At 34.2% G+C, this 12,438-nt stretch overlaps 1 protein-coding gene across 1 annotated transcript in view; it reads left to right on the top strand.

Annotated features, from left to right (window-relative positions):
- LOC111056365 (O-acyltransferase like protein) overlaps nucleotides 1-10,684 on the top strand; it is a 70,651-nt gene extending 59,967 nt beyond the window's left edge. The window contains exons 11-14 of the mRNA XM_039433250.1: nucleotides 2,240-2,429; nucleotides 6,454-6,596; nucleotides 8,110-8,221; nucleotides 9,786-10,684. Of these exons, the coding sequence (XP_039289184.1) occupies nucleotides 2,240-2,429; nucleotides 6,454-6,596; nucleotides 8,110-8,221; nucleotides 9,786-9,913 (573 nt within the window). The 3' untranslated portion in view covers nucleotides 9,914-10,684. The remainder of the gene's footprint in view (nucleotides 1-2,239; nucleotides 2,430-6,453; nucleotides 6,597-8,109; nucleotides 8,222-9,785) is intronic.
- Nucleotides 10,685-12,438: the final 1,754 nt, after the last annotated feature.

Raw genomic sequence — 12,438 nt, 5'->3', positions numbered from 1 at the left:
GCATCGGTCAATCAGTGCAGGGTCTATATTCACGTTGAGCTTGTCGCGACATATTTCAGTCACGATGGCTGTCACGTCCTCACCCCTCACCTCCTCCACGCCAAAAATTCGCACATTGTTGCGCCGCTGGTACTGCTCCTGGTCATCGATCTTGTTTTCGAGCAGCACCTGACGGGCCCTCGCGTCCTCGCGAACGGCGATAACCTCAGCCGCAAGAGACTCCACTCTCGCCTCCAACGCCGACAGTCGCGGTTCAAACGCTTGGATAAGCGCGCGGAGATGGTATCTGCCAGTCGATCGAATAGATTATCGGCAACTCTATCTGCTAGCCTGGTCAGGAACTCGTCATCGGAGAGGAATGCCGAGAATTTCTCTCGAGCCGCTCCTCCCCCCACCACCGTATCGCTTCCACCTTTGGACGAAGAGGCAGAGGGGGCCGAATTCGACCGTTGATTTACTGGCACGGCTGGGCGCTTATCTCCTGCAGCAGCCTTATCTATCGAAGCCTGCGCCTTAGAACCGCTTCGTAGAGCTTTTGGCGATGGAAACATGTTACTTTAATTTGAAAGTTTCTCAATTGCGCAAAATATATGAGGTGGATCGCAACAAGATTCGGTGATGAACTTGATAACACTTTCACACACTATATATGAAAGAATCACGCTGATTCAATGAGAAAAACCGACTGAAACGACAACAGTTTTGAGGAGCCGAAACGAGACGCGTCAAGCTGCTTTCATAACTCTTATCTCAGGAGAGAGAATAATGGGAGCATTCTCCACCTTGTCACTCTTTTTGAAAGAGTCGAGATGAAGGCATGAATAACTCAGCCCAAGATTATATGCATAAGTTATAGCGACTGTGCTACTGTGCATTTATAAAGAAAGTTGACGGAGAGTTACAAAAAACGCAATAAGAAAGAGGGAAAAAGGGAGAGAGAAAGAGGAAAAATGAAAGAGATTGTTTCCCTGGACAGTTGCGATTGAGCGTGAGGGGGGTGGAGGAGGCAAGATTGAACAAGTAATGTGTCCTTGAGGACAGCCTCAAAGAGAATTAATTTGTCAGGGAAGGTTATTTCAGCATAATAACCTTCGCTTTATTCTTGGCGTCAAATATTCGTGAAAAGTTACCTGTTTTTTCAGCTCCACAATGAGATGTGGAGGAAATTAGATGGTATTTTCAATTTCACCGCCAAAGTAGCTTGAGGAGGTTTGACGAGGGTGGATGGAGGATGGGATTCATTTTAATAAACCAGAAGTTTTCTGGAAAAGTGTTCTTGGTGAGGAGTAAGAAACAGACAAGAAGGTTCTGGAGATTTAATGGGAAAAAATTGTTTTGAAAATTCAATATAATAGAAAATATTGGGAGTTTAGAGGATTTGATAATTAAAAGTAATTGAAGATGAAAGATAATGTAAAGTTCATGAGTTGAGTAGGTGCTGCTTAAAAAGTCTGACACCTGACATCGAGCAAGGTCACTCGACTGTTTCATTATTTTATGCCAAGTTATCCAATTCCTAGTCAGAAAAATGTCTGTATCTGTTATCAGGGAGGGATAACTCCATTCAGTTATTCTATTATTATCTTGTTATTGGGAACAACATATTCTTCACCAAATGGAATATAGTAGCACATCTCCTTTCAAGAAAATGAGAAATCTCAACTTCATCTTGACTTCTTACTGACATCTTTTGCAATTCTCTCTCAATTCTACACAAAAGGATCATAATGAACCCCTTGATTCTACATTTACTTCACTTCACCCATTAAAACTTCTAGCTTCTTGAAAATCTGTTTATTTATTTATAATTTTTACAAAGTAGCACTGATTGGGAGAGAAAAACTAAGGATACTCCTTGTACAATTTTTCTCCCAAATTTAGATAACATTTTAAATGTCCGAGATAGGGTTATGGTTTCACTTTTCTAAAATTTAGTCAATTTCCACTAAAAAAACAACGAAAACTAAGAATTTTGAATTTTGATGGTTGAAAACAAAATAAAAACAAATGAAAAAGACTAAGAAATTGTCAAAAACCACAGATTTATTGATACTTAGAAAAACCGGTTTTGTTATTATACCATTGTCAATCTCCGATTAACTTTAACTGAAACCGGTCTTTCAAAGTATCAATAAATCTGTGGTTTTTGACAATTTCTTAGTCTCTTTCATTCAATATGAACAATTACCACAATATCAACTTCTCAACTACACAAAAAGTTGAATGGTTCTCTTTTTAGTCACACCTAGTGATCGGATGGACGATATCTATATTGTTTGCGATTGGATCTATGTTCGGTGGTCATCCTCTCTTCCAAATCGACCATGAGTATAACAGATGGGAGTCCTCACTGTACATTGGTTTCTATAGGCTTTTCTGGGGCCTGGCTATGAGTTGGATTCTACTCATTTGCGTTACTGGATATGGAGGTGAGCTCTATCATAAAAAAATATATAGCTTAAGAAGATGTATAGGGCGTTTATGTTTAAGCTCCAAATAATAACATAACAGTAAGCTGTGTTCACACTGAACGAATGTTCGACATACATGTTCGGCAAACATGTTTGTTGAGGAGCTCAGGGACAAACATTCTAAAAAGTTTGGACAATATTTGTTTCTCAAACAAAAAATTAATGTATTCCAAACATTTTCAGTGTTGACAGCTGTAAAACAAAACCTGTTCTCCTCACAAATATCTTGTTAGGTGACACGTACACACTGGCCACGGGCAAACATTGTTTCTCAAACATAATAAAATTTGCCCAAACTGTTTCAACAAACATGTTTGTCGATCATTTGTTCAGTGTGAACACGGCTTAATAATAACAGTTACTCACGAATAGTAAAAATGGTGAAAGCAATAAATGTAGTAGCAAAATATATAGTGTGGTTGAAGCTCTATGATTGGCCATTAGCGGTCGACGAATAATGGGAGCATTCTCTACCTTGTCACTCTTTTTGAAAGAGTCGAGATGAAGGCATGAATAACTCAGCCCAAGATTATATGCATAAGTTATAGCGACTGTGCTACTGTGCATTTATAAAGAAAGTTGACGGAGAGTTACAAAAAACGCAATAAGAAAGAGGGAAAAAGGGAGAGAGAAAGGGGGAAAATGAAAGAGATTGTTTCCCTGGACAGTTGCGATTGAGCGTGAGGGGGTGGAGGAGGCAAGATTGAACAAGTAATGTGTCCTTGAGGACAGCCTCAAAGAGAATTAATTTGTCAGGGAAGGTTATTTCAGCATAATAACCTTCGCTTTATTCTTGGCGTCAAATATTCGTGAAAAGTTACCTGTTTTTTCAGCTCCACAATGAGATGTGGAGGAAATTAGATGGTATTTTCAATTTCACCGCCAAAGTAGCTTGAGGAGGTTTGACGAGGGTGGATGGAGGATGGGATTTATTTTAATAAACCTGAAGTTTTCTGAAAAAGTGTTCTTGGTGAGGAGTAAGAAACAGACAAGAAGGTTCTGTAGATTTTATGGGAAAACATTGTTTTGAAAATTCAATATAATAGAAAATATTATTAAAAGTTTAGTGGATTTTATAATTAAAAGTAATTGAAGATGAAAGATAATGTGTAGTCCATGTGTTGAGAAGGTGCTGCTTAAAAAATCTGACACCTGAAATCGAGCAAGGTCACTCGATTATTTTCATCATTTTTGCCAAGTTATCCAATTCCTAGTCAGAAAAAGTTTTGTATCTGTTATCAGGGAGGGATAACTTCATTTAATTATTCTATTATTATTTTGTTATTGGGAACAACATATTCTTCACCGAATGGAATATAGTAGCACATATCCATGAAGTATCTTTCAAGAAAATAATAAATCTTGACTTCTTACTGACATCTTTTGTAATTCTCTCTCAATTCTACACAAAAGGATCATAATGAACCCCTTGATTCTACATTTACTTCACTTCACCCATTAAAACTTCTAGCTTCTTGAAAATCTGTTTATTTATTTATAATTTTTACAAAGTAGCACTGATTGGGAGAGAAAAACTAAGGATACTCCTTGTACAATTTTTCTCCCAAATTTAGATAACATTTTAAATGTCCGAGATAGGGTTATGGTTTCACTTTTCTAAAATTTAGTCAATTTCCACTAAAAAAACAACGAAACTAAGAATTTTGAATTTTGATGGTTGAAAACAAAATAAAAACAAATGAAAAAGACTAAGAAATTGTCAAAAACCACAGATTTATTGATACTTAGAAAAACCGGTTTTGTTATTATACCATTGTCAATCTCCGATTAACTTTAACTGAAACCGGTCTTTCAAAGTATCAATAAATCTGTGGTTTTTGACAATTTCTTAGTCTCTTTCATTCAATATGAACAATTACCACAATATCAACTTCTCAACTACACAAAAAGTTGAATGGTTCTCTTTTTAGTCACACCTAGTGATCGGATGGACGATATCTATATTGTTTGCGATTGGATCTATGTTCGGTGGTCATCCTCTCTTCCAAATCGACCATGAGTATAACAGATGGGAGTCCTCACTGTACATTGGTTTCTATAGGCTGTTCTGGGGCCTGGCTATGAGTTGGATTCTACTTATTTGCGTTACTGGATATGGAGGTGAGCTCTATCATAAAAAATATATAGCTTAAGAAGATGTATAGGGCTTTTATGTTTAAGCTCCAAATGGTAAAATAACAGTAAGCTGTGTTCACACTGAACAAATGTTCGACATACATGTTCGGCAATCATGTTTGTTGAGGAGCTCAGGGACAAACATTCTAAAAAGTTTGGACAATTTTTGTTTCTCAAACAAAAAATTAATGTTTCCCAAACATTTTCAGTGTTGACAGCAGTAAAACAAAACCTGTTCTCCTCACAAAAATATTTTGTTAGGTGACACGTACACACTGGCCACGGGCAAACATTGTTTGTCAAACATAATAAAATTTGCCGAAACTTTTTCAACAAACATGTATGTCGATCATTTGTTCAGTGTGGACTTGCTTAATAGTAACAATCACTCACGAATTGTGAAATGGTGAAAGCATTAAATTTAGTAGCAAAATATATAGTGTGGTTGAAGCTCTATGATTGGCCATTAGCGGTCGACGAATAAAGGTAGAGCTCCTCTGCCATTGGTCGAGACAAGACACTCTGGAGTACTCCAAATTAATATGGTCATGAGAACAGTTAGACAAGAACCAATGAAGAGAAAATTATTAAGTAACAAATCCAAATTGATCATATGAAAAAGAATGAGACAGAATATACTATTTGAAAACCGTTGAAGATAATACAAAAACTACATAAAAAAACATAGGTAGTCTAGATCTACTAGACTGAGCAGATTATCTACTATTCTTCACATTTCTAGATTAAAACTAGAATGCGGCACTGAAAAGCTAGATTACACAGAGTAATCTACTATAGTGAGGTCCACGTCATAATGGCAGTGAAGGATCGACAATACTGTTGCTGTCCTTTTCTATCATACAACAAAACAGATAGCGCTATTTCTCTCTAGCTTTGCAATGTTGTCTGTTTTCCAGAATATTTTATTTCTACTTTCGACAGTGACTTTACAAAAGTAGACAAACAATCTCAGCCGCCATTTTTTCCTCATCATATCAAAATATGATTCCTCATCATATTTAGTACACAAGTCGTATAATTGATTTAAAATGTATTTTTGGAGCAATTACATAATTTTTAGTTATCACCGTATGAGAAAAACAAATTAAAATACCTGAAATGACATTTTTAAAGTTGATAACTAATCATTCTAGACTTCATCCATGCTTCAGTTGGCCTACACGTATAGGTTAGACTTACTCGTACCGGTATAAATAATATTGAAAGGTTATTTCAGAGTTATTTCTATTAAAATTACTTATTTTTAATAGGATTTCTATTTTTCTATCATTTTAGAAGAAATTAGAATAGAATACCTACCAAATAACTTAATTTTCTGTTGTTTTGAAATTCAGATTGGTGTATCACAGCTTTTTAAATTAGCCGCCATTTGAGGTTTGAATAAAGATAAAATCTGATCTCAGTTATAGAAGCAAATTCTTGAATCAAATTATGAAAAAATATATTCTTGATCGATTTGACTTTTAATTGATTATTTTATCAAGGAAATGATAATTATTATCAGATCAAATTCAATGGGATGAATTATTGAGTAACAGCTGTGTACACTCAGTGGCAAAATGGAGATACTTGGAAAGGTTTTTCTCCTATCTTTCTTCACTGCCATTATAACGTGGACCTCACTATAGTTTGAATGTTTTATATAATTTTTCATACTTCATATTAATGTCATATATTTCTTCATTATTTTCTTCGTCAGCTATCTTTGTAATAATATGATTGATTTCAGGGGTAAAATTAACTTTTTTCTGTATTATGCTCTCACATAACTATTGTTATAAATAAGTGAATAAAACTTTTGTCCATTTCTCCTTATAATTTTCAGGGTTTATTGCTGACTTCTTGAACTGTAAACTCTTTGTAGTTCTTGGAAGACTTACTTATGGAATATACTTGACGCACAATGCTGTTATAATCTACAAGATGGGAAGGATGAGACAACCTGTATTCTTCGATATTTACGATCAAGTAAGTAGGCATATAATCAAAGAGGAGATTCTATTTTTCTATGTTCAAATCAACTTAGGGCCGTTTGCACAGTAACAGTATAAACTAAATTTCATTTTAAACTGGATTAAATCCGTATCAAGTCTTGTTTGTTATAATGTGTTACATTTTGAGTTTAAGCCACCAGCTGATTACATTCAGTTTAAGCTTTGACTGTGCAAACGGCCCTTAGTCGAGTGTTTCAATCCTGAATAGTTGCCTTACTTATTGATCGTCACAAAACAATAATATCAGTAGTAACCAGAGTAAATAAAACTCAATAATAGTCGAGCATTAGTAAATCAGGAGTAAACAAGTAAACAAAACAATCAATTTTGTTTCAATCAGAGACAAACTAAAACCGTGTCCACACTGGACAAATGTTGAACAAACATGTTTGTTGAAAAAGTTTGGGCAAATTTTATTATGTTTGACAAACAATGTTTGTCCTTGGCCAGTGTGGACGTGTCACCAAACTAAATATTTGTAAGTGGGAAGAACATGTTTAATGTTTTACAGCAGTCAACTCTGAAAATGTTTCGAGAAACGGAAAATTTTTTGTTTGACAAACAATGATTGTCCAAGCTTTTTAACCCTACAGAGACACACTTACTTTATGCTAACACAGTAGACACACTGGGGTGTTGAACACCCCAATTTAATTTTGCATTTTTCTTTGAAAAATATGAAAAAACAAGTACTTAGACCATACTTCATCATTTCTTAATCATTTTTGTTTCAAGTGCATACAGAAATCAAAAGTAAAGCACTGCTTATCAATATTTATACTAATTTTAGAAGTACGTATGTTCCGCCTGAGTGTTGGAGCTCCTAATCCGGTTTGAACGAATTACTTGATCATTGCCAATGACAACTTCATCAAAAACTCACGTCTCTTCATCTTATTGTTTTGAATTTCAAGTTGTAGAGAATCATAGCATTCATTCCAATCTGATCCATCATCCCATACCACATTCGTAGTGATAATACAAGTAAATTTTTGTAATAAAAGTGTTTGATAAGAGTCCTATGTAAAAGACACTCTGGGGTGTTGGACAACCCAAAACGAAGAATAAGATGAGCTGGTGACCATGTAGAATGCTATTACTGACTGGAAGTAGTGGACAATACTGAAAACCTGATTTAGACTTGGCATAAATTCCCATCTGTTTGATATTGTCATCTGCAGAACAGAAAAAAAATCCCTGGGGTGTGAAACACCCCAGTGTTTCACTTCAGGGTTGAAATGTTTGTCCCTGAGCTCCTCAACAAACATGTTTCTGTCGAACATTTGTTCAGTGTGGACTCGGCTTAACACTGGACATTTTTATCATGCAATTAATACGAACAGGTAAAGAGAAATTAGTGAGATTGATTAACGAAGAATTCTTCTTTTTAAAAATTATTTTTCAATTTGTCAAACATTTTTTTCGTTCACAAAACTCTTCATAATTAAGTTGAAGTTGGTCTAATTTATTGTAATTTTGTTGTTCAGTATCAGCAATACTTTGGCGAATTCCTCATCAGCATGGTATGTGGGTTCATACTTACTTTAATGGTCGAGTCACCTGCACAAATTCTTGAGAAGAAAATTATAAGGAAGCCGTGTAAGTATTCTTATTATCAATATTGTTCTAATATTCTCACTATGATATCATATGATTTTCGCCATAAGATTCTTCTGAAAAGTCATGCTATACCTCAATTTTTTTCAATTTCAATTCATTTTCCAAAAAAAACATAATACACGGATATGAAAAACAATATACAACAGATGGAATTAAATAGAGAATGCAATCATTCAAGTTCCTGACTGGCAATTGGGAGGAACCGGGATCGATTCCCGGGCTGGCAACTAATTTTTGGATAGTAGTTCTCATCGAATCTCCATTTAGCTGTTAACCCTGTTGTCAATGTCTGCAGTAGCAGAAGTCTTCGGGGTGATGTACAGCATTTATTTAGGATTTTCGTTAAATAATAGTTATCAATATACAACATATTTTGGAATCCCCCAACTGGACTATCCATCTGTGTGTGGGGTGGGGGGGAACCTGTTTTCAAAGTAGGCTACATAACTGCAAAGTATGCTTATATGAGTTATTGTGGTTTATAATCTTGAAAACCCAATTTAGAAATATCCACTACTACTTCGGCCTACTTTTATTGAATAAATTGAAACTGTTTCCATATTTTCATATTTTAAAAGGTTCATTATATTCCATAATTGCTCCGAATAACTCAATCAATTAATAGGCTTGAGGTAAGACATGTGGTGGTGATGGAATATGCAGGAAAATTTGGTAATAAATATATTATTGATCAACTCACCGCTATATATTATAGTCCTCATAAGACCGGTCGACACGATACGGCAACGACGTATATGCGTTATCTCTCCTTCACATATGAAGCACGTTCAGTTCTCAGCACATCCTCATACGGCACAACCCGACACATACACGACAAAATTGATAAGCTTTTTCTTCACCGCACTTCCGAGATGTGACGTCACACTCAATTGCCAAATTAAGGGAGGGTAATAGGATGGGTAGTGAATATAATTTGATATTTTATTTTATTTCAAATTACCTTAATTTTTTAATAATTTGGAAAATATTATCATCTGTAGAATATTTTTGTTCTTGGCAGATCAATCTATCAACTGTATGGAAGGAGCGCTCTCTGTTATCGGCAATAGGAGATAATGAACTCAGAGATTGGCGCCTACTTTCAAAATCCATTTGATTTAGGCTGTTTCTATTTTTATTGGAAAATATGCCATGACAGAGTCTACAGAACAGAAATCGATGCCTTATCAAGTCATTAATGAGACTGATGTCGAAAATTTGTTGGAGGATTAACGAAGCATTATTTTTTGGAATGTGTAATGTGTCAAATTGTCATATAGCATGTACTATGTAATCATTATAAGATAACTGAAAAACATCAATAGCATTCCTACTTCCTGATAGATCCCCAATGAATCGGTTCAACAGTGTGAGATGAGGGAGATGAGATTAGTGTTTCATATCCTATTAAAAAGTAAATTCGTATGGTTTTTGTTGGTGGGGAGTCACGTGCGGGAAACATATCCTATTAATAGATGATAATAGAATTTAAAAATGCTGAGGAATATTTGAAATGAAATTTTTGATTATTTCAATTTTCCAGCTGGACAAAGTTCATCCGATGACAAATTCCATAGAACTAGGAGTGGAAAATCTGCAGCCACATTGGAGTCGGCAATTCCAATTCCTCGACCTCGGGTGGACAGTAGATCTGGAAAATTCAGAATATGAAATATGAATGAAAATGAACAACAATAAGCATTACTAACTTCCATGGAGTTATTCTTATGTATTCGGTATTGACATCGAACTGATATCACGTGATAATACGTGATTGATAGTGTTCTATCAATGAAATCAGTGTTATTACATTTATGAGCTTCAAACAATGATGATTATTGATGATGAGCATCAATGAAATCAGTGTGATTATATTTTATATAAACATTGATGAGCTGCAAGTGAATATATAGAGAATATTGTCTATAGACAAGTCACTACTTGGTAATTTTTCGAACTTGAATCTTGAATTGACTACCCTTTAAGAAATATTGAAGTGTAAGTGAGAGTAACAATGAAACTATATTAAGAGGATTTATTTATGTTGTGATTTGACGGAGCCGATCAAGTGTATTAGTTAATAACATTTTTCCAGAACATTCTTGTTCACATGTATTACTAAATGTGATTTTTCTAGAATATTTTTGCTCACATTATGTATCAGTGTGTCGATATGCGGGTATGTATCAGTGATTTGGTAAAAGATAGTAGATTGGATTAGAAAGAGAATTACGATAATACAGAATAACTATAAGATAATAATTATTATTCTTCATTCCAATTCTGTTTATCTATTGATATTCTACATTATTTTAATTTTGTATCATTGTACTATTCGATCTACTGTACTAATTACAGTTATCTATATAGCATTCCACTAACATTAACTCTTTAACAATAACATTACAATTGTATAATAAAAAGTCGGTCAATAGAATGTTTACACATTTTCATTCCCACCATCTAGCTTAATTTGAAAATTCATATGATGACATCGAGAAATCAAGTAGAAATTCCTGGCCAAAATTTTAGAAAAGCTTAAAAAATTTCAAAATTTCATTTTCGCCCGATTAGAACATGGATAAGACCATAGCCACCTTTAATACAAGGCCCTGACCTACGATATTGCAACGTCGCAGTGTAGGCCTGGAATCTAGTACATTTTTGGATCCTCCATCATGATTTTTCACCAATCATGGTGAAAAACACCAATCATCGTTTTTTTTCTGGCTCTAAATTTTGTGAAATCACGTAGAAATTTTTCAGTTAATGGTACTTTGCGTTTAATATCTTTTTTTATTATGTTTTTTGTCGTCGAAATGTAAAATTCTTAGTTTTTATTGTTCTTGAGTGAAAATTAGTGAAAATTTTTATTGTTTTCAGTGAAAATTATTGTTTTTGACTGAATTTTAGAAATGTGAAGTCATAACCCTATTTCGAACTTTTAAAATGTTATCTAAATTTGGGAGGAAAATAGTACAAGGAGTATCCTTAGTTTTTTACTCCCAAACAGTGCTAAAAACTATAAATAAATAAAAAAATAATAATAAATTAGAACCTAGGCCTTCACTGCGACGTTGCATTATCCTAGGCCAGGGCCTTGTATTAGAGTTGGCTATGATGAGACTCATAAGAAAGACCATAGAAAGGAGATGCATGGATATTTTTGAACAAGAATTTTTCAAACTAATAAAGGACTGCTATCAAGTTTTCCATACATCAATAATGATGTGTGAATATAATGTGTAATGTGTGATGTGATAACGTAAGTAATGTGTGATGAAATGCTTTAATGTGTAATGATAATTGTTTCATGTAGTAATGATCATAATTCTTCTTTCATAATATCTACAATTGCCCATTCAGTGTTCCATAGCCCAAAAAATGATACGCAGTTAGACGTTTTCCATTTTTCTTCATTAGTACGGCTTTTTTGAATATTCAAATGAGGGAACCTAAAATCTTACAATAATTACCCAATATTATCAGGCTAAACAATAGGTGATTGAATGAGATTCTATATTAGTGTCGTTGAAAATATGTAGAAAAGACTTCATTCAGAAACTCCCAGAGTCGGAGTTCACTCGGAAGACTTATTTATTTATATAATATACGAAAGAGCATCGATGAAAAAATGATATGAAAGTTTCTTGGTTATAATATTCTTAACACTAATCGTTCAAATTAAAATCCGAATTAGCTCAATATTGAATAAGATACTCTGAAGACTCCATCTGAAGACATCCACATTCAACGTTAAAGACAGTAGGCTACAACCATAAATAGTCCAGTCACTATATACATTGTTGTATGCAATTCATATTGAAGTTCTGATTTTTTTATATATCATTTGGGTACATAAGAAAAATCAATACTTATCAATCACTAAATCAATATACTAAATCAATCACTTATCAAGAGATAAGTGGTACTCGTATATTAGTCCAGTCAATATAGACATAAACAAGGGGTGTGCATGCAATTTATATTGTAGTTCTGATGTTTAATATAATTATTATTTTTGGGTACATAAGAGAAGTCCAGAACCAATTATTTCATGCAAAATTTCCTTGTGAAAGATACAGAGTGGCCCAAAAACCTCGTATTTTCAGCTCATTTTCCAGTTTTCAGCTATTTTTTTCCAAATCTCGTAATCGGACAGAAAAACTTGCTCTCGCCTTTTTTTAGATTATAAA

Source organism: Nilaparvata lugens, chromosome 7, assembly GCF_014356525.2.
Source record: "Nilaparvata lugens isolate BPH chromosome 7, ASM1435652v1, whole genome shotgun sequence".
Classification (NCBI taxonomy): Eukaryota; Metazoa; Arthropoda; class Insecta; order Hemiptera; family Delphacidae; genus Nilaparvata; species Nilaparvata lugens.
The sequence above is the reverse complement of the archived record's forward strand: the minus strand, read 5'-3'. Positions and strand labels throughout refer to the sequence as shown.